Below are 27,757 nucleotides of genomic sequence, written 5' to 3'. Positions count from 1 at the left end.
TAAAAATTTATCATGCAAAAAAAACAATAAGAGTCCTGATAATATGGATCGCAAGGTGGCATACTCAAATGACTCCTTGAGGTGGACAAGTTCGGGAACGATAAATCTGTACGCCTTGAGATACACGATTGCACTTCCCCATAAAAAAGTGTATGTCACGGTAACCATGTATCCCGAGGCATACAGGTCTACAGTTCCCTAACTTGTCACATTATGGAGTCATTTGAGTATGCCACCTGGCTAGTCATATTATTAACTCAAACTATAATTATACATGCACCTCAAACGTCTAAGATCTAAGAAGTTCTTGAAGGACATACACAGTTTTACGCGAATTCACACGTTCTTTATATTGTATTTCATTCATATTGTTGTAATATGTTTTCAGGGTAGGCTATCCAATGGAGAAGAAATAGCTATGAAGAGGCTCTCTAGAAACTCTGGGCAAGGTGAAGAACAATTTAAGAATGAGGTTTTCTTGATGGCCAATCTTCACCACCAGAATCTTGTTAGGCTCCTAGGTTTTTGCATCAAAGGAGAAGAGAAGCTATTGATCTAAGAGTTTGTGCCCAACACAAGCTTGGATCACATTCTATTTGGTTTGTCTCCACTACTCCATGTATTTTTGAATTGTGTGTGTGATAGAGAGAGAGAGAGAGAGAGAGAGAGAGAGAGAGAGATTATTGCTAAATACCTTGATTTTTCCTAAAATATTCTTTATTTGAATTGTAGATCCAACAAAATGTGCATATTTGAAACAGGAAATGCGTTATAAAATCATAGAAAGGATTGCTTGAGGGTTTCTATATCTTCATAAAGATTCTCGACATAGGATTATTCATCGAGATCTTAAAGCCAGCAATTTTGCTAGATGGGGAGATTAAGCCCAAGATTTCAGATTTCGGTATGGCAAGGCTTTTTGTAGTGGACCAGACTCAAGGAAATTCCAGCAAAGTCTTCGGAACATAGTAAGTACTAAACTTCATCTCTAATGCCAATCAAAATTTTCATGATATCGAGATAACAATCGATATTACTTTTATAAACTCTTAAAAAGCTTAAAATTAAATTGTCTTTCACAAGTGTAGGAAAAAAAGTACTACAAAGGATCCACTCCCGGATTCTCTAAAGTGGTGGTCGCCAGAATCGCTCCCAAGATAGAGATATCATGATTTCCATGATTTTCCAAAGGGTTGACTGTTGACTGTTGACTATTCCAAGTCTTTAAAAGAGAATCCGAAGTCCAATAATTCATCTTCATCTTCATCAATCCAAAATGCAAAATTCTAAAAGATTTTCCAATCCAAAACAACCGATGGATTTCTTCCAATGGCTCTTCTTCCTTTGTGTCATCCTCATTCATCACTATGACCTTATCACTGCCCAAACAAATTTATGTGGAGGTGCTTATTACAATTACAATAGCCCATTTCATGCTAATCTCAACATCCTACTCTCTTCTTTATCTTCTAATACCACACTCGGATTTTTCAACACCACAATAGGCCAAAATTCTCCTGATGATAAAGCTTATGGCCTTTTCCTTTGTAGAGGCGACGTTTCCATCGAAATCTGCAAAAATTGTGTAGAGATCGCGAGCAAAAATATCACCCAACGTTGTCCAAACAAGAAAGAAGCAATTATATGGGATGAGAAGTGCATGTTAAGGTATTCCGATCAATCCTTCTTCTCCACTATGCAGGATAAACCAACTAAATTTGTATATAATCCAAACAATAACTCAAACCCAAATGAGTTTAATCGGATATTGGTGGATTTGATGGGTGTGCTTGTACGAACAGCTGCTGATGGATCTTCTACTCTTAAATTTGCAACTGGAGAGAAACAATTTACAAACTCTCAGAAAATATATGGGATAGTTCAATGCACACCAGATTTATCTCGAATTGAGTGCAACACATGTTTAGTAGGTGCTGTGAATCGGATTTCAATTTGTTGCAATGGGAAAGAAGGTGGGAGAGTTCTTCAACCAAGTTGTAATTTGGGGTTCGAGACATTTCTTTTCTACGATGAATCAATGGATTCCGCACCAATTACTCCTTTGCCACCACTGCCGCCATCACCCTCACCACCACCACCACCATTACCAAATAAGACTGCCAGAAAAGGTAAGTATGCGCTTGATCTTAGTATTTATGGACACAAATTATCCATTTTCTTTTTCCTTTTTGGGTTTTTGATTCGAAAACCATAGCTACATTAATTTCAATTTGATGGCTATTTGCATTGGTTTACTTTGGAAATTAATCAGTTGTTTACATAAGGATACATGTGTTATAAGTAAAATTTGGTGTTCTAATAGAAAGCTCTCTAATTTTTAAATTGTAAAATACCACACTGACTTCTTTCACACGGAAAGGTACATCATATCAGTCACGTACAAACCGTGATTTACTGCATTATTCTTAAATTAAATACCGCTTATGGAAATAATTCAATTGTAATTTTAGAACTCAATAACATAGATTAAGACTCGAGGTAACCCTGAGTCCACTCGTTGGATGAGCCAAAGCTTCATTATGATTCTTACTCAGTACAACCTTCCTTTTAAGTTCGAACCGTTGTTCAGATTGATATAAAGAGCCGGTATTTGCATCCAAACTTTTACTTATTACACCCTAACTTCTTAAATTAGTTATCACATCCCAATTAAAGATTAAAACACATCCTTCAAACATTACAAAGGTTTGACTCATATTATAATATCAAAATTACAAAACGTTATAACACTACAATTTCAGTAATTATTTGCAATTATAATTAGGTTCATATAAAATCATAAACCCCAAGAAATAGAAATCTAGAAAAAAAAATTAAAAAAATTAGAGAACTTCTATTGGCAACCCAACTTTTACTTATTATCAATCATTCACTTATTTTCTTTATTTTAATTTTGTGTAATAAGTAAAAGTTTGGGTGCCAAAAACAACTCTCTTGATATAAGACTCTTGGTAACCCTGAAGATCTTTGAATAACGCGAGACCTTAATGTGTTAAGTAGAAGCTTATGAAAGTTTTCCATCTTTTAAGAAAAATATTTTGAACTAGTAAAGGTATTTTTAGTTTGTCTAGAGTATTAAATAAATTTCTCTTCAGTTCCACTCTTGCCAATTTGAATTCTTTAGGAGAGAAGTGAATGAATGGCGAATTTTTTTTTCTAGGCTAGGTTCTTCTTCACATGAGTTTACAATTTTTGAAAATTATTGGATTCTTTACCCTCAGCTAGCAAATATTTTGTTGAATGACTGCACATGTAATTTCTTTCGCATGTAATTAGTCAGTTTCACCTCCTTGGTGTGGGGACCCTTACCCTAGCTTATCAATGTTTTTTTTTTTTTTTTTTTTTTTTTTTTTTTTTTTTTTTTTTTACAAGCAAATCACTAATGGTGTGATTTGAACTCCAGACCACTTTCTTCAAAATCTTAAATTACTTTAGGCCGGTGCTCACTTTAGCTAGACTTTCGAATCAGGGGTGGATTTACAGTGGGGATACTTTCCCCCACACAAATTTTCAAACTCTATCGATTGGTGAGTTATTGTGACATATTTTAGCTGCGGATAAAAAATATCTACCACTATTGCCCGCATAATTTTTTATTTATTTTTACTCTTAGTCTACTCTTGGTTGCCTCCAAATGCACAAAATCCTGGCTCCACTTAGAGTCTTATTTTTTTTCATAGACATATGTTATGAGAACATTGTAAATATGAGGCTAATTATTGAATGTTAGAGTTTATTTTTTCCATTCCTATATGAACCACCTTCAATTGATTGGATTATCATTGCAGGAAGTTTTCTAACAACTTTAGTTTAAAATTTTGATGTCCAACAATTTGGGTTACTTACAAAAGAAAATTGAACTTACTTTCGCAGCGAAGGAAAACTCATTCCCAATTGTCGTGGTTATAGTTGTTCCTTCAATCATTGCAATAGCACTTCTCTCCACCATCACTGCATACTACTGTTTCCGAAAGAGAAGGGCAGAGGAAAAAGTTGATGGTAAGTAGTTATTTTTTATCATCTAATAAAGTTTGACAACATTAATCTAAGTTGATGCCACTATTTATGTGTTCGGCCTAAACAATTTGGTCATCAAGGAAGCCACGAAGGAAGTGTATGATTTTCTACCAAATATTTTCTCAGGAAAATAAATTTCAAAAAAAAGAAATTTTTTTTTTGATTATTGTGAAAAAGAATTTCTCAAGTCAACCTCCATGTGCTTGATTACACATAGGAAAACATTGAAGGTAAATTATCCTCTATGGTTGGGGTTGGGGCAATCATGAGAAAAAACATGTCGGAGTTTTTCCACACTCATGACAAAATCATTTTCCCCTGGAAATTTTCTACAAATATTTTCCCACCCTGAACTGTAAATGTGTTCTCTACTAAAATATGCAATCAAATGCATGTGAACTGTATAATTTTCTTATGGAGAAACCTGGATTAATTAGATTGAACCCTACCACATTACTACACAAAATGAGAATTACTGCACCAGCAAAACCTTTAATTTTCAATATTATCAAAGAGATTACCATCAAACACAATAGTTAACAAAAATAAAAATAAAAAAAAATAAAAACTTGTGACATAAGCATATTTAGAAGTAAAAAAAAAGGAGATCAACAGATTTTTTTTGCTTCCCTCCACAAGTGCTTGAATGAGAAGAGTTGTGCTTCTTTGCTAATGTTTCTCATAATGGATCTAACTCTCCAAAGACCCCATAAATGGCCTTTATTTTAATTGTCACAAATGATGGAACAACACCTATTTTCATAGATTTACTCTTGTTTGTGAAGTTTTTACTCATATTTGATTCACATTTGGAGAAGATGTGGAGGAGATTATAAGCGTGGAATCCTTGCAATTTGGCTTTGATATAATAGAAGCTGCTACAGATAACTTCTCTGACGCTAATAAACTTGGTCAAGGTGGATTTGGTGCTGTTTACAAGGTAATTCAAAATTTTATCAAGCAAAAAATCTGTAATTTTATATGAACCTTAAGTGTCTTTGACTCAAATCTTATAGCATCTCAAACCACCAGTCTCTATTCTTCATATATAGAGAATGTTTTGCGTAATTCAATTTAACCGGTCTTCAAATTTGCAGGGGGTGGATTTATAAAGACCCCTTTATATCACCATTCACTTTCTCTCTAATTTTCATTTTTGTACTTTTCCTTCATTCATCTTTTTTAAATGTGGTCTCTATCCTTTCACGTTTTCGAAACTATCCTATAACTTATTTCAAATTTCTTTTGGGTCCTTTTGATAAAAGTGAAAATTTTAAATCAATCCACACCAACAATGATGGAAAGATGCTTTTTTGAAGGGTCTGGCTGGAGGAGATCTTAGAAATTCTTGAAGGACGTAGTGAATAATTTTATAAAAATTCAAAAATAATTTATTTTATTTTATTCATATGATGGTAATATATTCCCAGGGTAAACTATCCAACGGACAAGAAATAGCTGTGAAGAGGCCAATTGCTTATCTTTCTTTGTATCATCCTCATACATTGTGATCTTATCACAGCCCAGATCAAAGCACCGAATTACATCTTTTGTGACGGTGTTAATTCTAGTAATAGCTTATTTCCTGTTAATGTCAACCTCCTATTCTCTTCTTTATCATCTGCCACACCCAATAACAAATTCTACAACGCCACCATCGGCCAAAATCCTCCCGATAAAGTGTATGGTCTTTACCTTTGTAGAGGAGACGTTCCGCCCGAAACATGCAAGAATTGTGTGGAGAATGCAAGCAAAATTATCATCCAACGTTGTCCAACCCAAACAGAGCTATTTGTAGGGTATGATGAGTGTATGTTAAGGTACGCTAATCAATCCATCTTCTCTACTATGCGGAGTTACCCGACTGAGTGTATGAAGAATGATAACAATATCTCAAATCCAGAACAGTTTAATAAGATATTAAACGAGTTGATGGATCGCCTTGTAAAAAGTGCTGCTTATGGACCTTCTAATGATAAATTTGCAACTGATGAAGCAAACTTTATAGACTTTCGGAAAATATATGGGCTTGTGCAATGCACACCAGATTTAACAGGACTTGATTGCGAAAGATGCTTAATAGGTGCTGTGGCTCAGATTCCAAAATGTTCCGGTGGAAAACAAGGTGGAAGAGTTGTTGTACCAAGTTGTAATTTGAGGTATGAGAGTGATCCTTTCATTGTACCTCCTTCACTTCCCCTCGCTTCTCCTCAACTGCCGTCTCCACCACCACCACCACCTCCAACTATCACAAATTGTAAGTATACACTTGATCTTGCTGTATATTTATGGATACATTTTTTTTTTAATCCCAATTTCTTTGATACATTAATTAATCACATTTTGATTTTGGCTCTTTGTTTATGACACGTGAACATAATTTGAAAGTTAGAAATTACTTCTTTATAGATGGTTCAGTTATAATTTTAGAACTTGGTGAGTCACATCAAGATTCGGGTGAATCAAATCGACTTGGTGGCATTTTAAGGTGAGTCGATGTACAAGACAAGGATACCTACATCTAATATAATTTTTTTAGAAAATTGAAAACAAAACTTGTTTTTAATAGTGTTTAAAATATATATTTTTATTATATATTTATCATTGTCAAAGCCTTATCACAAAGATTTGTTTTCAGCTAAAAATTAAAAATCATAGTTCTTCATAAAGTCACAATCAAAGAAATATGAAAATAGATTTTATATATTCTCTTTAATTAGATTATAAGAACTTTAACTATAGTAAAAGGATCAATCAATCAATCTTAATATTAAAAATAGTTAAACAGATAAGTAACAGAACAGAGTCCATCCCCGTGCATGATACTCAATAGTCAGATATTGAAGGACAAGTCTGTTGTAACAATAATAGTTTGAATAGATCTTTGAACTGCTTATCTGATAAGTCTGTTATGTAGATATTTATGTAATCTTTCTATTTTGTTAGTTTGAAATTCTCTCTATCGTGTAAACTACTGTAAATACTAATGAAATTCTTCTATCTGGTATTCCATTGAAACCAGATCAATTCATCTATTTTGACTTACAAAAGAAAATTGAACTTACTTTCGCAGCGAAGGAAAACTCATTCCCAATTGTCGTGGTTATAGTTGTTCCTTCAATCATTGCAATAGCACTTCTCTCCACCATCACTGCATACTATTGTTCTCGAAAGAGAAGGGCAAAGGAAAAAGTTGCTAGTAAGTAGCTATTTTTAATTGTAGAATCTGTTATGCCACTATTTATATTTTGACCTAAACAAGTTGATATATCATCAAGGAAGCCACTCAAGGAATGTATGATTTTCTACTAATCATTTTCTCGAGAAAATAAATTTCACACAAAATTGGTTTTTGTCAAAAAGAATTATTTCTCAGGCCGAGCTACATGTGCTTGATTACACATAGGAAAACATTGGAGGTGAATTTTAGCTTTTGATGTTGGGGTTGGGGCAATCATGAGAAAAAAAAACATGTCCGGAATACTGATTACAAAATCATTTGCCCCAGGAAATTTTCTACAAATATTTTCCCACCCTGACCTATAAATGTTTTTTCTACTAAGATATGCAATCAAATGCATGTGAACTGTATTTTTCTAGTAAAACCGATTTTCGTTCATTTACTTGGGTAATCATACAAACCAAGGATAAGCTTTATTAATTTTATCTTTATTTTGTTTTTAATTTTCTTTTATTATTTTCTTATGGAGAAGCCTGGATTAATTAGATGGAACCCTACCACATTACTACAAAAAAGGAGTATTACTATATAGCATCAAAGAGATTACCATCAAACACAATAGTTAACAAATAAAATAAAAGAAATTGAGTCATAAGCATATTTAGAAGTGAAAAAAGGAGATCAACAGATTTGTTTTGCTTCCTTCCACAAGTGCTTGTATTATAAGAGATGTGCTTCTTTGCTAATGTTTCTCATAATGGATCTAACTCTCCAAAGACCCCATAAACGGCCTTTATTTTTATTGTCTCAAATGATGGAAGTACACATATTTTCATAGATTTACTCTTGTTTGTGAAGTTTTTACTCATATTTGATTCACAGTTGAAGAAGATGTGGGAGAGATTATAAGTGTGGAATCCTTGCAATTTGGCTTTGATACAATAGAAGCAGCTACAGATAACTTCTCTGACGCTAATAAACTTGGTCAAGGTGGATTTGGTGCTGTTTACAAGGTAATTCAAAAGTTTATCATGCAAAAAATCTGTAATTTTATATGAACTTCAAGTGTCTTTGATTCATATCTTAGAGCATCTCAAACCACTCTCTACATCTTCAAACATAGAGAATGTTTTGATTAATCCAACCTCAACCGGTCTTCAAATTTGCAAGGGGGGAGGGGGTCCTGCATATCACTATTCACTCAATCAAATTGGGCGAGGAATTTATAAAGGCCTCTCTATATCACTATTCACTTTCTCTAATTTTCATTTTTGACATTTTCTTTTCATTCATCATTTATAAATGCCGTCTCTATAACAACATGAAAAAAGTCCATATTTGACAGCCCACGACCATTTAAAAAAATCACTATTCTATTCTTTCTTTCTTTAAAGGTGACGAATTTTTTCTTTCAATGAACCCAAATCGTAAAATTAACGGAGAATGGAAGAAATTTGATGGCTCTAAGCTGTTGAGTTTGAGGAACATAAAAATATCAACTGCCTTGGGCCATCAAAATTTGATTTGTGGTCCTTGGCCCATCAAACTTTCTTGTCATTTTTCAGTTTTCGCGCAGTGCATCCTTTGAATTTTCAAAACAATCCTATAACTTATTTCAAATTTCTTTTATGTCCTTTGATAAAAGTGAAAATTTTAAATCAATCCACTACAACAATGATGGAAAGATGCTATTTTGAAGGGCTGGTTGGAGAAGGTCTTAGAAATTCTTGAAGGATGCCGTGAATCATTTTTATGAAATTTAAAAAATATTTTATTCATATGATCCTAATGTATTCTCAGGGGAAGCTATCCAACGGACAAGAAATAGCTGTGAAGAGGCTCTCAAGAAACTCCGGGCAAGATGAAGAACAATTTAAGAATGAGGTTGTCTTGATGGCCAAGCTTCAACACAGGAATCTTGTTAGACTCTTAGGTTTTTGCATCGAAGGACAAGAGAAGCTATTGATTTACGAGTTTATGCCCAACACAAGCCTTGATCACATTCTATTTGGTTTGTCCTCTCTACTCCATCTCTTTTTTTACTTGTGTGTATGTGTGCATGAGTGAGTGAGAGAGATTAATATTATTATTAGCCAAATCAAATCCCTTGATTCTTCTTACAAATCCTTAAAAGTAAACATCATTCTTTTTCTTCATCTAATCCTAATAGGAAAGCATTCTTCAGGGCTTAGTTTTAGAAGGAATTTCAATAATTAATATGAGTTTGGGTCGAGTGCTAGTGTTCTTAATATATTTTTTTCTCTTCCATTCTTCAACTTGAAGTAGTGGATGAGAAATTGGGATGGAATCTTTTCAATCAAATCTTTCTTCCAAACTCTATTTTCCAATTCCTACCTGTCGAGCTTCTACAATTTTGGGTTGTCGGGTTCTATCCAAGGTGGCTTTCAATTTTTTAGTAGAAACATTAGATAGGATCTTGATTATTGGTCATATTAATTATCTCTCGGGCTATCATCATTATTTATTTTTGTTTCATGTGTAAGTAATCAGGGAATTGATCAAGCACTTTCTCATTGATTGCACTTTCCCTTAGGCCAATTGGGGAAAAAACTTTGAAGCCCACATCCCTGTTAAAAAAATTTAATAACCCTACCCTTTAGATTACACATGGTGCTTCCAATGAGGTATCCCAAATATTAAGCAAGAAGTATGTTAACCAACCAACTACTCCAAAAGTTCGGGTCATGGCGCTTAACAAGGATACGACACACAAAAGAGTGTGGGAAAATATACACTCAACACCCCCTCACCTATAAGAGTGGAAATATTTGAACCCATGCCCTATGCAAACCTAGTGCTCTTATATCACGTTAATCAACCAACTATTCCAAAAGACTGATTTGTTAGAAAGGGGGAGAACTATTAATATAAGAGGGTGATGGGACTTGACTGGGATATGATACTCCCTAGAGTGGAGGAAAATATACACTCAACACTCCGCCTCACTATAAGGGTGGAAAGATTCGAATCTATGACCTATATGAACCTAGTGCTCTGAACTACGCCAAAAGACTTATCGATCTGTTGGAGAGTGGGAGAACTATTAATATACTAGGGTTATGGGGCATAATTGGGATATGACACACTCGAGAGTGGAGGAAAATATACACTCAACAAAGTAGGACGTGAAATAAACACAAAGGCCAAATGTCATGTTGTGAAGAGGATTCGGACTCAGTCATTTGGTCTTATTTCACTTCCCTCTTACATATGTATTCGGTCTTCCCTATGTTTGCCATTTATATTTTTCAGTCTTGGCACCGTACAGTCTTTTTAAGTAGAAAGAGGATACACTTTGGTTTATGATTCCTTTTGCCATTTTCTAGACCCTTTGGAAGGAATATAATTATCATGCTTTCTAAAGGGACGGAGCATTCGTTAAACAAGACCATTATGACTATTCTTGAGTTCATGTATCTACTTTTAGTGAGTGCAAGCAATCTATGGTGGTTTATATTTGTGGTTTACATATTCAATTATGAAAGGATTTATATCAAAAGATTGTAGATGAGTGCATTGACTTTGTTTTGTAGTGTGTTTGATTGGATTGTCCCACTGCTTTGTCTTTTCTTCGTATAATTGTTTTTTTTTTCTTTAGGGTAGGTTTTCTAAACATATTATTTCTCCTTTTGATAATATTGTTGAAAAAATCTTGAATGTATAATTTTGGGATACAAAATAAATTGAAAAGAACGAACAAGAAAACAATAACCAAGAAATCAATCACAAGAAATGGATTTACATGGAAAATCATAAATCCAATAAAAACTATTGAGCCATAATACTAATTTCATGATGCTTAAAAGGCAAAAAAAGTTTTTCAATGTTTGTCCCATAGAAAATACTATAATTACCCCTAATAAATTAGGGTTAGCAACCTACTATCATAAAAGTAAGGTTTTACCCATTTGGCCTATGGATTGATTAACAACTTCTTGTTGACCAGTACCATCAAGTTCCATAAAACATAACAAATATATAAATTCTATATCCTTATATTAAAAAAAAAGTCCCTAATGTTTACTATATTATTTTAGGCCTAACTTTATTTTTGTTTGGATGAATTGTAGGTCCAATAAATCGTGCCAATATCAAATGGGAAACGCGTTACAAAATAATAGAAGGGACTGCTCGAGGGCTTCTCTATCTTCATGAAGATTCTCAACATAGGATTATTCATCGAGATCTCAAAGCTAGCAATGTTTTGTTAGATGCGGAGATGAACCCAAAAATTTCAGATTTTGGCATGGCAAGGCTTTTTGGAATGGACCAGACTCACGGCAATGCTAGCCGAGTTTGCGGAACATAGTAAGTGCTAAACATCATCTTTAAGTTCAAATAAGTTAGTCACGATATCGAGATATCGATATTATATCATTTATATAAATTCTTAAAGCTTTTTAATATCTTTCATCTCAATTGATTTTATTGGTTATGGGATGAAGTGGATATATGCCACCAGAGTATGCATTCGATGGGCGGTTCTCAGTAAAATCAGATGTTTATAGCTTTGGTGTATTACTTCTAGAGATGGTGAATGGTCAAGAAATTAGAAGTTTTTATCAATCTGAGTATGATGAGACTCTTCTAAGCTATGTGAGTACGACTTTTTGGTTGCAAATTTTTTTTTATATTATTGATTAAGTTTGAATCCATAGTAAGTAAAAGAGACCTTCTTGAGTTCAGAACTTGGATTTAACTTTAATAGATAAATTTTGACTTATTGCAGGCATGGAGACTATGGGAAGAAGGAACACCTTTAGAATTGATAGATCCAGCATTGAAGGATTCCTTTTCGACAAGCCAAGTGATTAGATGTATCCACATTGGGCTATTGTGTGTTCAAGAAAATGCTGCAGACAGACCAACCATGGCATCTGTGGTTCTTATGCTTAGTAGCTATTCTGTCACTCTTGCATTACCTTCACGACCTGCATTTTTGGCTCGTAGTACGATGGTCTCTGATTTGCCTACTAATAACTCCAGAGCAACTGTGAATGAAGTGTCAATTACCGAGTTATATCCCCGATGATCGTGGATTCTTGGTATCACGCTCAAGTATATGTATTCACAATTAAAAATAGCTCGTACTTTAAGACATTAACTAGGGTTTTTGACAACCATTTACGTCAATAAATCAACTTGAGTTATTTATATTAGCCAGAATGTTTGAACTGAAGTAGCCAATTAATGCAACAGAGTTCTTCATAAACATGAATGTTTTACCCTTCAAATAGTTTAATTAATTGGATTGGGATCCGTTGACTCTTACGAATGACTCATGAAAAAAACACATGATCCCAACCCTTTAAACACAAAATCTAATGGTTGAGATTTATGAGTATCTTGATAACACAAATCTCGGAGATACTTGTCTAAGGATAAGTCTTAACTATTGGATGGTTGATATTTATGAGTATCTTGATAACACAAATCTCGGAGATACTTATCCCAAAGATAAATCTCAACCATTGGATTTTGCATTGAAAGGATTGGGATCATGTTTATTTTTTTTTTCAGGAATCATTCTTAGGAGTCAATGGATCCTGACCCTAATTATATTTACAGTTTTAATTATCTAGTGTAATTAATATATATTTATAAAAATTTATTCTAATTTAATAATATGACCAATCGAAGTAGAGATGACTTGAATGAGTCAACTCAATCTTTATTGTTGCCTAATCAAAATAGAATTAAGAATTCTCAAAATATTTTAGGAAGATAGTTATCCTAAAGATAAATCTCAACCATTGGATTTTGCATTGAAAGGGTTGGGATCATGTTAATTTTTTTTTTCAGGAATCATTCTTAGGAGTCAATGGATCCTAACCCTAATTATATTTACAGTTTTAGTTATCTAGTGTAACTAATATATATTTATAAAAATTTATTCTAATTTAATAATTTGACCATCGAAGCGGAGATGACTTGAATGAGTCAACTCAATCTTTATTGTTGCCTAATTAAAATAGAATTAAGAATTCTCAAAATATTTTAGGAAAATAGATAGATCTTAATTGTTTATCTGTAAATCTAATGTCTAATAGTTTTTACGAATTTAAATATTTCTTATGATGAAAATATATTTAAATACATTCCTTAAACTAATAATTGATTTTAATAAGAATAATTATAAATTGATTTAAAAAATACTCAAATATATGCGGAATATGCAAAGAACCATAGATATTTTTCCTTGTGTATCACAAAGAAAAAATCTATGGTTTTGTGCACATGCCTTGTTAGTTGAGTATGTTTTTTTAAAGTATGTTTATCATGACTCTTTAAATAAGAGAGTTTCTATTCACGCCCCAACTTTTACTTATCCTCATCCATTCACTTATTTCTTTTATTTTTAATTGGGGTGTAATAAGTAAAAGTTGGGATGATAATAGTAACTCTCTTAAATTAGTAGAAAGATCTAAGTTGATAATCCCATTGGTGTGAAATGTACAATATTAATCCACGTTAACTGATATAAAGAGACATTTTAGTGATTTTTAAAATGAAGGAGGGTAATTTCATATTTTAGTATTGATGTCTTGGAAGAGGGAAAGTCATGAAAGAATTTTCTTTGAGTGAAGACCGAAGTCAAACTCTGCATGTCATTATCTGGAAAACATATCGGTTATATCAAATACTTGTAAAAATTTGAAGGGGGTATGTCCAAATTTCCCTTTTTCCTAAACTTCGGTGGTGGTTACGCTTCCATGTAACGTTGAAATGGACATTGCATCAAACATTGGTGTGCAATAATGCTTCTCACAGGTATCTCAATGAAAAATATATATGGTCCTGTAAACATCTTTATCAACAATGTCTGAAACAATTTCAATTTCAATGTTAATTCAACACTTTCCAAAAAATAAATAGGTTTCGTTTATCTTTTTATTGTTTAATGTTGAGGTCACATCACTAATATAATAAGAAGAATTAAGATAACTAAAGTGTTATATTGTGGAACATTTTGATTGGAAAGGCAATGCAGACAATTGCACACCAAAATCACAATCCTGAATCCCTAAAAATCACTTTGTAAGTGAAATTTTAAAAAATTTAAATCTTAAAAGTTCTCCATCTTTACATTTAAATTTAATAATATTAAAAATTATTTTTGCCAAATTTACAATCCCATTAATCTTATATCCTTACAACCCCATTAGTCCTGTATATCCTTAAAATTATTATTAGTCTACTACTACTTTGATATAAAAATACCCTTATTTAAAAAAAATAAAATTAGTTAAAGGACTCTGGTGGAGGGAGTTTGTTCAGTGACAAACTAGATAAAGTAGGTCCGTTCCATCTCTCAAAAGAAATGAATTGTGATAATCTAACTACCCTACGTGGCAAACTCAATTGATTACCTTAACATGACAAATTAAGTAATCATAGATTTGCTCTACTCTGGATACACGGCTGCGCTTCCCCATAAAAATGTGTCTCAATGGAAACGTGTATCCCGAAGAGATTAGATCTATGAATTTTGAACTTGTCATGTTAGGAGGTGGATTTCGTATGCCACATGAGGTAGTTAGATTATAACTACTCAAAAGAAAATAGCAAATTTAAATCAGATGGTGTCAAAATCTGGCTCGACACATAGATTCACACACTGACGACATGGAGCACACATAATAAATTAACTTTTAACCTTACCATAGTAGATACCCCCATCTGACACGTTGTTGTTGAGGAATAGAAAATACATGTCGTCAATGGAAGTATGAGCTCTTTTATCAAATGAATGGCTGAGATAAGAGATAATGTCTTGATGATCTACAGAGAAAATGATGTTTGACACAGTGTTGAAAGTGCATTTATTTAGCGGTCTTGTTAGGGCACACTTTAAAGTGCCATAAATACACTTTGAAAATTAGAATCTAAAAGTATTTTGGTAAAATAATCGTGATGAATGCACACTGTTTTGGTACGTGGCTGACATGGTAAAGGCATATAACCATAGATTTTTTTTCGTTGGAATACACAATAGTTTTTACCAGTAAATTCAATGTAGAAAATTATGGTGTTTTTTAAGGAAAAAATTGAAAAAAAAAATTCCTTGACATTTGTTTTAAAAGAGATATGAATTAATCATGATAAACATATTCCTTGAAAAAAAAAAAGAATTTTTACTATATTCTTGATAATATGAGTCTCTAGGTGACATACTCAAACGACTATGTGACGTGGGCAAGTTTGGGAATCATAGATATGTATGTCTTGGGATACACTTTTTTATGGAAAGTGCAATCGTGTATCTCGAGACGTATAGATCTATGATGCTCGAACTTGTGACTTCAGAAGGTCGATTGGGTATGCTACCTGGCGAGTCATATTATCGCGAATTTTTTTTTTTTTTTTGGTATTGATTTCTTGACTCTCCCACGATGTCATATTCAAAATACTCTCTTGATGTGGCATGTGTTAGAATCATATATCTTTTTACCTTAGATTTACAAAATCATACATTTATGGGATGTGAGGAGGCAAAAAATGTATGATTCTAACACCCTGTATTTTGAGTATGTCATGTGTAAATCAGGCCTTACATGACATTTTTATATATTTTATAGGATTATAAATTTTTAGAATTAATTAATTATTATTATTATTATTTTTTCGTTGTGAAAATGACATCCCAACTTGGGAAGATCGTTCCAACAAAAAAGAAAAATCAGCTTTAGGTGTTGTTTGTTAAATTGAAAAAAAAAAAGTGCTGAATTTAAGTACTGAAAAAGTTGTTTATTTAGATGCAGAATCGTGTTTGTTACACATTACTAAAATTGGTAAATTGTCTTTTTTACCCTGAATTTAAGTTTTTAGAATGAACTAAGTTTTGGTGAGGATGATCTATATGGTCTAGAGATCATACTCACCAAAAATCAGCCCATTCCAAAATTTCTAACCACATCAAAATTAATTTATAAAAAAAATGGATAATTTACGATTCTTGAACTTGTTTTGATGGAATTAGAAGTTTTGTGATAGGTTGATTTTTGGTGAGGATGATCTTCTTATTGTAGAGATCATCCTCACGAAAAATCAACTCATTTCAATTCTTTTAATCCATATAAGACAAAACAATTTGGCCATGTTGTGGGTTTATTAATTTGTGGGGTGTTTTTATACTTATCCATGGGATATAAGAGGTAATATCCTTTTATTTATAAGGGCATACTTGTCCATGCCCAAAAAATGAAATATATACTTGTCCATGCTGAAAAAAGTGAAGTGCTTACCGTTTCAACACTTTTTTTCAACATTAAAATAGTACTGAATTTTTTTCACTTATTTTCAGTAATAAGCGTTGAAAATATGAAATAAATAAACGTGTTATTTTAACAAAAAGTGTTAATTTTTTTTTTTCAACAATAAGCGCTGAAAAATAATACAAATAAACACCACCTTAGACTCTTCTATTATCCTTTTAAGTTTCCGAACTTAGGACAGACATCTTGACTTTGATCTTTTTAAAGAAACTAGCATTATGAATAAAATACCATTGTCACTCTCAGAACATTTTGATTTCTCATCAAAACCCTTTATCTTGAACTTTAGGTTTGGTGACAAGGATTTTTTCAAACAAATCAAAGGTTGAAAATGATGATTTTTTTTTTTTTTTTTAAAGAAAAAAAGTCAGGAATTTCTTTTAAACAGGTATTAAAAAGATTTTCCCTCTTTGATTTCAAATACAAAAATGTCAAAAAAAAAAAAAAAAAACTGAGTTTGGGGCTAGGATTGACTGTGGGAATATAATGTTCTGAGATGGGAAATTAAACCTTAAAAAAAAAAAAAAAAAAAAAAAATTGGGAAATTGAAAATCAGGGTATTTCAGTCATTTTATATTAATTTCTCGTACCAGACCGCTGACATGGGGTATGTCGTCAGTTTGCAAGGAGAAGAGGATATGGTTCTGAAGATGCCATCTGTAGGCATCAAAATTTAAACGGGCCCCTAAATCTTTCTAAGTTAACAAAAAGCCCACCAAATCAAAATTTGGCCCACAAATGTAAATTGAGGGACAGGGCCTCATATAGTTTGGGTTTGGGTTTTCGCAGATAAAACCCATGAGCCAACAAATTCAAGTGATCCACATTAAATATTGAGCCTTACATCTAAATAAATAAGTTTGGCCCGATAATGATCCATTAAATCCTTAAAATTGGATTTGGACAAATTTAGCCTTTTAAATAAATCAATTAGACTTCTTTAAATTGGGGGTATAATTGGAAAGCTAAATTACTTTTAAGCCTATAAATACAAGAGCCTCTCTCATTGAGAGGGGATCTGGATCACTTTCTCTCAGAAGACAGAAGCTCTCCCTCTAGAGAAGAAGAAGCCCTCAAGCCCTCCTCCAGAGACAAAGCAAGGTTCTTCAGAGATCCGGACTCCGACTAAAGAGAAGATCAAGCACAAAAGCCCTTCTCTGGAAGTCAAGAAACCTTCTCAACCGATAAAGCACGAAGCCCGGAGAGAAGAAAATCTACAGAAGATCAAGCACAAAGAAAAAGCCAACGTCAAAGCATCCTCCTCAGCCGATAAAGCGCGAAGCTCGGAGAGAAGAAAAGTTACATACGTCATCATCACTATTTTTGTACTTGACTGTTAATCAGAGGAAATACTGAGATCTGTATCCACATTTCATCAAAAATCAATAAAATCATTTGCGATTATCTTTCACGGATCTCGAGGTAGATCCGTTGAATTTATCCATGGGTCCACTGTGGACACGTCCTTCACACGTTCACGACTAGAAAGTAGAGGGCTCAGTCTACCACTTGTTTCAATGTCATGTGCTATAACCATAGAACTTTTCTCGTCGAGATCGAGATATACAACTGCACGTATTTATGAAATTATGCATTGTGTATCTCGAGACATAAAATTTTGATTCTAACTCATGCCACGTCAAGAGAGTATTTTAGTATGCTAGTTGGTAGAATCAGCTTATCAAGACTCTATCTTACCAATTCCAAACTATTCTTTAAAGTCCACCAAATGCATTAATTAATTAATTAATTAGCCGACGACGTTGCACTTCCGTCCCAATCTCTTTTTCATCATTTCGAAAGAGAGAGACTCCTTGACTTTGATTCTTCTAAATGTTGAATCTTTTAAAAGAAAATTCCAAACCAATTATTAATTCATCCTCATCAATCTATACTATCAAAATCTTCGGAATTATATATTTTCAATCCCAAATTGGCCCAGAATCAGAAACAAACAATGGGCTTCTTCTTCTACAAATTTCTCTTCTTTGTTTGTTCCATCTTCATTCATGGTGGTCTAACCATTGCCCAAACCCCACCCACCTTTCTATACAAGTTCTGTGAAGGAGCTAATTACACTAATAATAGCCAATTTCGTTTTAATCTCAACCCACTACTCTCTTCTTTATCTTCTAATGCCACACCAACTAACCAATTTTACAACACTAGCATAGGCCAACCTCCTGATAAAGCATATGGCCTTTTCCTTTGTAGAGGAGATGTTACAGCTGATATGTGTAAGAATTGTGTGGACACAGCAAGCAGAGAAATCACCAAACAATGTCCAACACAGACAGAGCCAATTGTAGGGTATGATGAGTGCATGTTAAGGTACTCCAATCGATCCATCTTCTCCTCTTTTCAGGAAAATCCAACTCTCTTTATGTGGAATGTGAACAATATCTCAAACCCAAATCCATTTAATACGGGATTGAACAAGTTGATGGATGGGCTTGTAAGAAGAGCTGCAAATGGATCTTCTACTCTCAAATTTGCAACTGGAGAAGAAAATTATACAAACTTTCAAAAAATATATGGGCTAGTACAGTGCACACCAGATTTATCTCAATATGATTGCGACAGATGCTTAAGAGTTGCTGTGAGTAAGATTCCTGGTTGTTGTTATGGAAAAATAGGTGGGAGAGTTATTCAACCAAGTTGTTATTTGAGGTACGAGATTAGTCTTTTCTATCAATCTCCACCACCTCCGCCACTGCCACCACCACCAACTTCGCCATTAATCAATACGACTATGACAACAGGTAAGTGTGCAGTACTTGATCTTGCTACTTAATTAGGCATACAATTTTTTTTTTTTTTTCTTTAGTATACATCTTGTTTTTATTATAAATGCTAGATTCATTTTCATTTGATTTTCACTAAATTGTAAGGGTATTTCACTAAATCATGCATGAACATTAGTTAATTACGGAACCCAAAAAAAAAAAAAAAAAAACTACTAGGACGTGTTTGGATACCAAGAGCAGAATTACTGTTCCAAAGAGCAGGAGCTGGAGTACTCTGTAGAGGAGCTGGAAACATAATTCTGTGCAGAGAGGGCGTTTGACAATCAATTCTGTGAAGTACTAACAGAAGTACTTTTGTGCTGGAAGTCTGTTTGGGAACCATACTGACTTCTCATGACTTCTAAAAAAAAGACCAGAATACCCTTATATTATACTAGTTACTGTTTTTTATTTTTTAGTATCATAATATGCTTTCAAATTATATTGTTTTTGACATTTTAACTATAAATATTAATATAATATAAGATTATAATAAATATTAATATAATATAATATTTTAAATATTAAATATTAATATAATGTGTTTAAAATGGGGGTATTTTCATAGAAAATTAATAAAACGGGGTATTTCGGTGAAATTAGGGGTATTTCGATGAAAATTAATAAAGTTAGGGTATTTCGGTAAAATGAGCAGTTAGAATATTACCCCCCGCAAGATGCGAAATTGAGAAGTAGGTTTTAGCGACTTTTTCATAAAGAGTAATTTTTTGCTCTTGCGCGGAGTAATTCTTCGAAAGAGTTGTTTATCTAAATTATTCAAACGACTTCTAACTCCCCGCAAGAGTCAGAAGTAGCCAAGGAGTCTTATTCAAAAGCCATCTAGATTTCTTATATTATTTTTTAAAAAAAATTAATAATTTTATAAGATTTCTACCCTAATTTTTCTAATATGGTATTAAGGCGATCATAATTTTTCTAACATGCGGCAAAGTTGAAAACAATAAATTGAAAATGCCATTTTTAAAAGATAATTTTACCGTCCTCTTCCACCATAAAATTCTCTCTCTTTCAACGACCAAAGACGAGAGCATTTAAGATCATTTTTCATCAGTCTATAAGAGAAGACTATGATGAAGGAGTTTCAAGTTGTTGATTTGGAGAGAAAAAAAAGTTAATTCTAGATGCGAGAACGGGTTTTGATAATTTTTCTAAAATTCTTAAAATAAAAACTACTTTTGAAAAAGATGGTTCAAGTAACTCTTTTTAATTAGAAAGATTATAACTTTATTTCTTGCCAACGTTATTTTTATATGTAAGATTTGTTTAACTAATAAACCAACTAAAACAAAATCCCCCGAGCACGACTCTTCCCTTTAACATCATATAATCCTTATGCATACTTTCATTCTTAAAAAATTGGGTACTTCTACTTTTATTATTTTAACTTATCTTCCGTCAGGTCTTTCTCTTACTTTTCTAAAAGTAGAACATTAGAATTTGATTAGCCTGATTGCTCCCCTGGTCAAATCAACGAGATAATTTATTGATTTACTTTACATTTTTTTTTGTTACGTCAACATTTACTTTACATGATTAAGTTAGCAACAAATATTAAAACCAAAATTTAAATGGGTGGATTAGGAGTGTCAATGGATCAGGCTCAGATCGGATTGGTAATGAATTGGTCTCAATCAAATTCTTATCAAGATCTACTTTGATCAACCACATTTAATTATGAATCTACTACAATAAAACATGCATGGTGTATATGTAAAAAAATTGTAATACCTTGAAATTTATGACGATGTTTTGCAATCTTCACTTCTTGTGTGTGTTTTTCAGTGTGTTTACAACATACAATTTTAATATAAAGATTAGTGCAAAGTTTAGAGGGGAGAATTGCATACCTTTTAGTGTCTTTGTTTATGTAATTATAGATGTGAAATCCTAGAATCTCTTTTGATCATCTTTTTAATTTTATCCTTCTCCATTTTAGTAAATGGATATTGATTATGAATGTTCCTAATCAATATTCATTCCTTGTTCAATCTTTCATTTTTAAGATTTTCCTTTAAGAAAAATTTCAATTACGTTTAATTTGTCAAATCTTGAATTAATTAGAATTTGGATTGATTAAGTCATTTTGTCACGTAGTCTTGATCCGATATTCTTATAATAAATCGGGATTTGAGTTCATGATTGATTTGCGATCGAATTATCGAGTTTACCTTAAGATTTCCATGCTTAACACGAATCTCTAGGTACCATGTGCCGTCTCTTGGTATCCAACGAAAATTATCCCCCACACATAGTATGTTTCGAATCCTATCTCATCCAATAATAAAATGTGGTTGATCCAAATTATGTTTTTAAAAAATAAGAACCTAATTGAGTATTGATATAAGATTTAAAAAAGAAGTTTCTTATAGAATTAGGGTAGTTAAATTTTTTTGCTGATGGTTAATGAATATGATTGAAATTTATTGAATTCTTGGGGTGTGTTTATAAAAAAAATCTTGGGTGCATAGCTCAAAAGTCTGATTAAATTACGAGTGATATTTCAACTTTCAAGGGAAATATAAATGCACTCGTCTGACTATTTGACTCATTTGACATGAAAAAACAATAAATTAGTTGGCTGACAGTGACAGAACTCTTTCCAGCAAGGGTCCTTAAATAATGTCACGAAGGTGACAGTCGGCTGTATTGGTAAAAAAAAAAAATTATCTTTTGAATCAGGGAAAATTATTTAAAAGATCTGATAGAGGGTTTATTTCTAAATAGTCCCTAAGTTGTAGGTGGCCTCTTAACTGTCAACTTAGTAAACTCTTCTTTTCTTAATAGCCATGAACCTAATCTCATGTTGTAATAATTTTGAAGTACCTGAAGTACCCTCTTTTCATCTTCTTCACAAAACTATATTTTCTATTAGTGATTGCAATCATTTTCAACAAATTTTTATTGTGAATGACAAATGAAAAATGATATACTTCTAATTTTAAACATTTAGGTGTTTTTTTAATGATTTATTTAAAAAAAAATATTCAAATTCTAAATTTTTTTAAGTTGTTACCTTTGATTTGTGTGTCCATTTCGACACTTTGATATATGTGTATGTTATGGTATTTCTAGAAGATTTAAATAATATTGTTGTTGAAAAGAATGAATCAATAAAAGGATCACATTTCCAGTGTTGAGTTCATAACTTAGTGTCGAGCTCACCACATTTTATTGTTGGGTTCATCACTTTTTTTATTGTTGGGATGAATGGTCATTAAACATCGTTTGAAAGTGCCAAATTCATCAATAAATATCATCGAGTTCGATACTAATTAAAAAGTGGTAAACTCAATAATAAAAAGTAGTGAACTCGACACTAAGTGGTGAGTTCAACAATAAAAATATTGAACTCAACAATAAAAAAATGGTGAACTCGACACTATAAATGTTATTGAGATTTTAATTTTAATTTTAATTTTTTCGTTTTTTCAACTTCAATACTTGGTAAATTTTCTCAAAATATCTAAAATTCATAGATCATACTTTCGAAATAAATGCTTGAATCTAAAATTTTAGAATTTTTAACTTCTCAGTCTTCATTTTTTTATAAAATGTCAAAAAAAAAAAAAAAAAAAAAATCTAAATGTTTAAAACTAAGAATATATCATTCTCCATTCGTCATTCACAATAAAAATCATGGAAAATGATCACAATTATCATTAGAAAATCTAATTATGTGAAGATGAGATAAAGGGTAGTTCGAATATTTCAAAAAAATATTACAACGCGAGATGAGGTCCTAGGGTTATTAAGAAAAGAAAAGTCCAATAATTATTAAGAAAATAGAAGTTTACTAAATGGATTATTAAGAGACTGCCCAAAACTTAGGTATTATTTAGAGAAAAATCCCTCGGCTAGGGTCTTTTATGTAATTTTCCCTTAAAATTATTAATCAAGTTTGACTAGCCTTACTTAAGTTGGTAAGGATTTAATCCTTACTAAGGGTCCTTGGACTCACCTTATGACATCCTAAAACATGATCCAATGCATTAGGGTTGTAAAGGACAACATTCTATGAACTTTGGAAAAGATAATGAAATGTTAGGTGAATCTTTTTAGTGATATGTCTTGTGCAAGGAGTTGCTCTCTTATATTTACTACTATAATGAGAGAAGGAGAAGGTCGAAAAGAAGTAGTTTGACACTAAAATTTGAATCTCACAAATGCCCTGCCTTTAACTTAATATAATCAGGTTATTTTGGTCGAAAAGCAAGTTTTTTCTAGGTACAAAATTTGACATTCAACATTGTGGGTTACTTAACAAAAACTGATCTTCGTTGTGCAGGTAAGGGAAAGGTTTCATCCCGAACTATTGTGATTATAGTTGTTTCTGTATCCGTTCCACTAGTACTTCTCGCCATCATCGTCATATTATTTTGTTCACGAAAGAGAACGCCCCCGTCAAAGGAAAAAGTTGATTGTAAGTATCTGTTTTTCATCTAATCCAATGGGAGAACATTGATTTCGAAACTTGATGCAACTATTTGTCTCCAGGGAATTATCGAGGCATAAACAAGTTGATCATCAAATTAGACCATCCAGGCATGTATGATTGCCAATAAAACATTGTCTTGAAAATTCATTTTCTCAAGGAATTGGTTCTAGTGAAATGAATTTTCAAAGAGGATGTCTCTTTTTTTGACTGTACATATGAAAATGTGCAGTCAGACGCACAATATTTTCAACCTTCATGGGAAAATGGCTTTCTTGAGAAAACTTCAATCAAATGCACGATGAGCTGCATTTTTCCCAAAAATCCATTTTCCACCTTTTTAGTTGCAAAATCATGCAGACCCTACAACAAGCCTTTTTTTTTTTTCCCCTTTTTTATTTACAATAAAAAATAAAATAAAATAAAATTGATGGGCAAGCCTGGGTTGGGTGCCATACCTGCACCAAGTAACTATAAAAGAACTATAATAAGAACAAGCAAACATGAAGATGCCAACTACTTAACAAAGTTGGCAAGGCTTGTGGAATGTTGATACCATCTTGGATTAAAAGAAAAATTACAAGCAACACGTTACCATCTCTTACCATCACCTCTAATAGTATGAGGGAAAAAAAAAGGTGTCCATCATGCACTAACTAGCAATCATGTAGACGTGAGAAGGAATAAACTATTGAAATTTTAGTCACCTACCAAATCATGTCTAGATATGTTCATTCAGAAAGTGCCAGCTTGGTTAGTTAGTAAAATATATTTGTTGATTTTGATCATATCATAGACCTGGGTTAAAAAAACATCTTCACCTGGCTTGTTAATGTCATTAAAAACAGGCTTATCCAATGACAACACAAATTTTGAATGTGCCAGTTTGCTTTTAATTGGTAAAGTATGCACATGTTGATACTTATGGACCTAGCTAGGCTTAAAACCCACCTTCACTCGAGTTACTAATCTAATTAAAAATAAGCTTACCTCGTGGCAACACTAAAGTATAAATATATAATTTCTTATATAATTGAGAAAGAAAGCAGATCTGAAAGACAGGAGTCAGAGAAGGGGTTTTCCTTTGTAACATTTACTTCATATAGTGAACAAGATTGATCCCCTCCACTAACGTAACCTAGAAAAGGGTGTACCTCGTAAATTTGTGTGTTCCTGTGTGTGTATGTATTTTCTTCTTTATTTTGAATCGTGTGCTTATTCTCTTGTCGATTTTTGCAACATTAACTCCGTTCGAGTTTGTATACAAAGTCACCTTGAGTTCAATCTAACTCCCCAAGTTTCAAATGATGGAAGAACACATCTACTTTCATAGATTTACTAATTGGTTTTTGTGAATTCTTTACTCATTTGATTCACATTTCTACCCTTGTTAATTACCTTGGCAAGATGCGGAGGAGATTACAAATGCAGAATCTTTGCAATATGGCTTTGATACAATAGAAGTAGCTACAGGCAACTTCTCTGATGATAATAAGCTTGGTGAAGGTGGATTCGGTGTGGTTTACAAGGTAACTATTATGAACCCCCCACCCCCACCCACCAAAAAAAAATGTTAATAGTTTTGCATAAACCTCAAATACGTTGGATTCAAATCTTAGAATATCTTAAAGGAAGTTGTAAATATCATTTGAAGCAAATTATCAACTTTTATTCCATTTTATTCCGATTATTGCAATACGTTCTCAGGGAAGGCTATCTAATGGACAAGAAATGGCTGTGAAGAGACTCTCTAGAAACTCTGGACAAGGTGAAGAACAATTTAAGAATGAGATCGTGTTAGTGGCCAAGCTTCAACACAGAAATCTTGTTAGGCTCTTAGGATTCTGCATCAAAGAAGAAGAGAAGCTACTGATCTACGAGTTTGTGCCCAACAGAAGCCTCGATCACTTTCTTTTTGGTTCATCTCTAAAGCTCCATCTATTTTGAACTTTGTGCGAGCATGAGAAAGAGGGACGAAGTCCCTGTGACAACGTTTTTTTTACAACCTCCCATACAGTGATTTTTCATAAAAATCCCCAAAAACCAATCCTTCTATTGTCTTTTAGTGGTAAACAATGACTTTGTTATCATTGTATGATGAAAGTTTAGTAAGGATGATAGTCTCAAAAAACTATTTCTAAAAATCATCATACAATGACAAGAAAAATTGTTGCTTCATATCTTTTGAAAATCAAGGTATTGGAGATTGCTTAAACCAGATAATTACTATGTACTTTTAGACCTAACTTGGTATTTTGTTTTGATGAAACATAGACCCAATAAAAAGTGAATACTTGAAGTGGGAAACACGTTACAAAATCATAGAAGGGATTGCTCGAGGGCTTCTCTATCTTCATGAAGATTCTCGACATAGGATTATTCATCGAGATCTCAAAGCCAGCAATATTTTGTTAGATTTGGAGATGAACCCAAAAATTTCAGATTTTGGCATGGCAAGGCTTTTTGTAGTGGACCAAACTCAAGGCAATACCAGTAGAATTGTCGGAACATAGTAAGTACTAAATTTCTTCTCTAAGCTCAATTAAGTGAATCCTGATATGGAACAAATGAAACTATTTAAACAAAAACATAAAGCTTACTATCTCAATTGATTTTATTGGTAATACAGTGGGTATATGTCACCAGAGTATGCGATGCATGGGCAGTTCTCAGTGAAGTCTGATGTTTATAGTTTTGGTATATTGCTTCTTGAGATTGTAACTGGCCAGAAAAACAGTAGTTTTTATCAATCAGAGTGCGCTGAGGACCTTCTAAGCCATGTGAGTATGACTAGCTATTTGGTTGTAATTTTCCATACTAAGTAAAAGAAGAGTCTTGAATTAAAGAACTTGAATTTATCTTTAATGTATATATGTTGAGTTATTGTAGGCATGGAGACATTGGAATGAAGGAACAGCTTTAGAGTTAATGGATCCAACTTTGAAGGATTCTTTTTCAAGAAGCGAAGTGATTAGATGCATCCACATTGCGCTATTATGTGTTCAAGATGATGTTGCAGACAGACCTACTATGGCAAGTGTGGTTCTTATGCTTAGTAGCTGTTCAATCACTCTCGCATTACCTTCATCACCTGCATTTTTCGCACATAGTAGAATGGTGTCCGATGTGACTTTGAAAGAGTTTGAATCACGATCAACTCAGCCCAACCAACATACAAGTAATTCAACACCTTCTGTGAATGAAGTGTCAATTACTGAGGTATATCCCCGATAATCGCAAACAGAAGTATATATAGATGGTCATAACTTTAAAAACATCTTGTGTTTTTTAAGTCATTACTTAGGTCATGGTCATTTATGCTGATAAATGAGCTTGAGTTATTTGTATTGGGAGAATGTTTTAACTTAAGCAGACAATGCAAGTTTGTAATTATTCTTTACTATCCCGAAAATTTTTTTTTCTAAGTGCAAAAAATTGATAAGGAAAAATTACAAAAGTCTAATTTACAATTCTGAAATACGGAAGATCAAACCTATCTCTACAATATCACTTTTTTTACAATTAACGGGAGGTCGGAGACCTCATGGAAAAGAGTTGACGACGAGGATTGAATCGCAAAATTTGCCAACGTATCTGTTGTGGCATTCCCTTCTCTCCAAGAGTGCTGGATTTCCCATGTGACCCTTGAGAGTGTTGACCGAATTCTATGGAGCCAAGTCTCCAATTGCCAGGGAATAGGATTCCCTTTTAAAGTGCTCACCAGCAGCCCAAAGTCCGACTCAATGACTACCATCAGATTTTCCAAGTTGAATGACTTCGAAGAATCACAAAGTGCCTTAACTTACGCCCAGTTATTTGACCCTGAACCTAAGAACCAACGCCCCATAGTACTGAGAGGAAGAAGACTTGGAAATTTGAGATAAAAATTGACAAGTTTGGAACTCTAGTGGCTAGCACGGTCTAGAAGATAAACACCTAAAACCTCAAAACTAATTTCGCTAATGCACATTGGAAAAATAAATGAGGGATCAATTCCTCACAA

The 27,757-nt window shown here is 32.9% G+C and overlaps 1 protein-coding gene and 1 pseudogene across 3 annotated transcripts; both read left to right on the top strand.

Annotated features, from left to right (window-relative positions):
* The first annotated feature begins 1,100 nt into the window (after positions 1-1,100).
* Positions 1,101-12,272, top strand: LOC147390301 (cysteine-rich receptor-like protein kinase 10; annotated as a pseudogene). The gene is made up of 10 exons (XR_015182821.1): positions 1,101-2,129; positions 3,895-4,020; positions 4,857-4,978; positions 5,469-6,295; positions 7,112-7,237; positions 8,102-8,232; positions 9,020-9,230; positions 11,311-11,548; positions 11,686-11,836; positions 11,970-12,272. The product of XR_015182821.1 is annotated as a cysteine-rich receptor-like protein kinase 10 (transcript).
* Positions 12,273-18,372: 6,100 nt separating this feature from the next.
* On the top strand, positions 18,373-27,154 carry LOC147390300 (cysteine-rich receptor-like protein kinase 25). 2 transcript variants are annotated; one of them, XM_086458497.1, is made up of 7 exons: positions 18,373-19,277; positions 23,608-23,742; positions 25,162-25,283; positions 25,462-25,672; positions 26,029-26,266; positions 26,384-26,534; positions 26,644-27,154. In XM_086458497.1, the coding sequence occupies exons 1-7, from the start codon at positions 18,473-18,475 to the stop codon at positions 26,986-26,988; spliced, it is 2,007 nt and encodes a 668-aa protein (XP_086314623.1). In that variant the 5' UTR covers positions 18,373-18,472; the 3' UTR covers positions 26,989-27,154. The 2 variants fall into 2 exon arrangements, with proteins under 2 accessions (XP_086314623.1, XP_086314624.1); XM_086458498.1 differs by lacking the exon at positions 23,608-23,742.
* The last annotated feature ends 603 nt before the right edge of the window (positions 27,155-27,757 follow it).

The sequence above is a fragment of the Akebia trifoliata genome, chromosome 11, assembly GCF_017979445.1.
Source record: "Akebia trifoliata isolate Shusen 1 chromosome 11, ASM1797944v1, whole genome shotgun sequence".
Taxonomy (NCBI): Eukaryota; Viridiplantae; Streptophyta; class Magnoliopsida; order Ranunculales; family Lardizabalaceae; genus Akebia; species Akebia trifoliata.
Note: the sequence above shows the minus strand (reverse complement) of the source record. Positions and strands in the feature narration are given on the sequence as shown.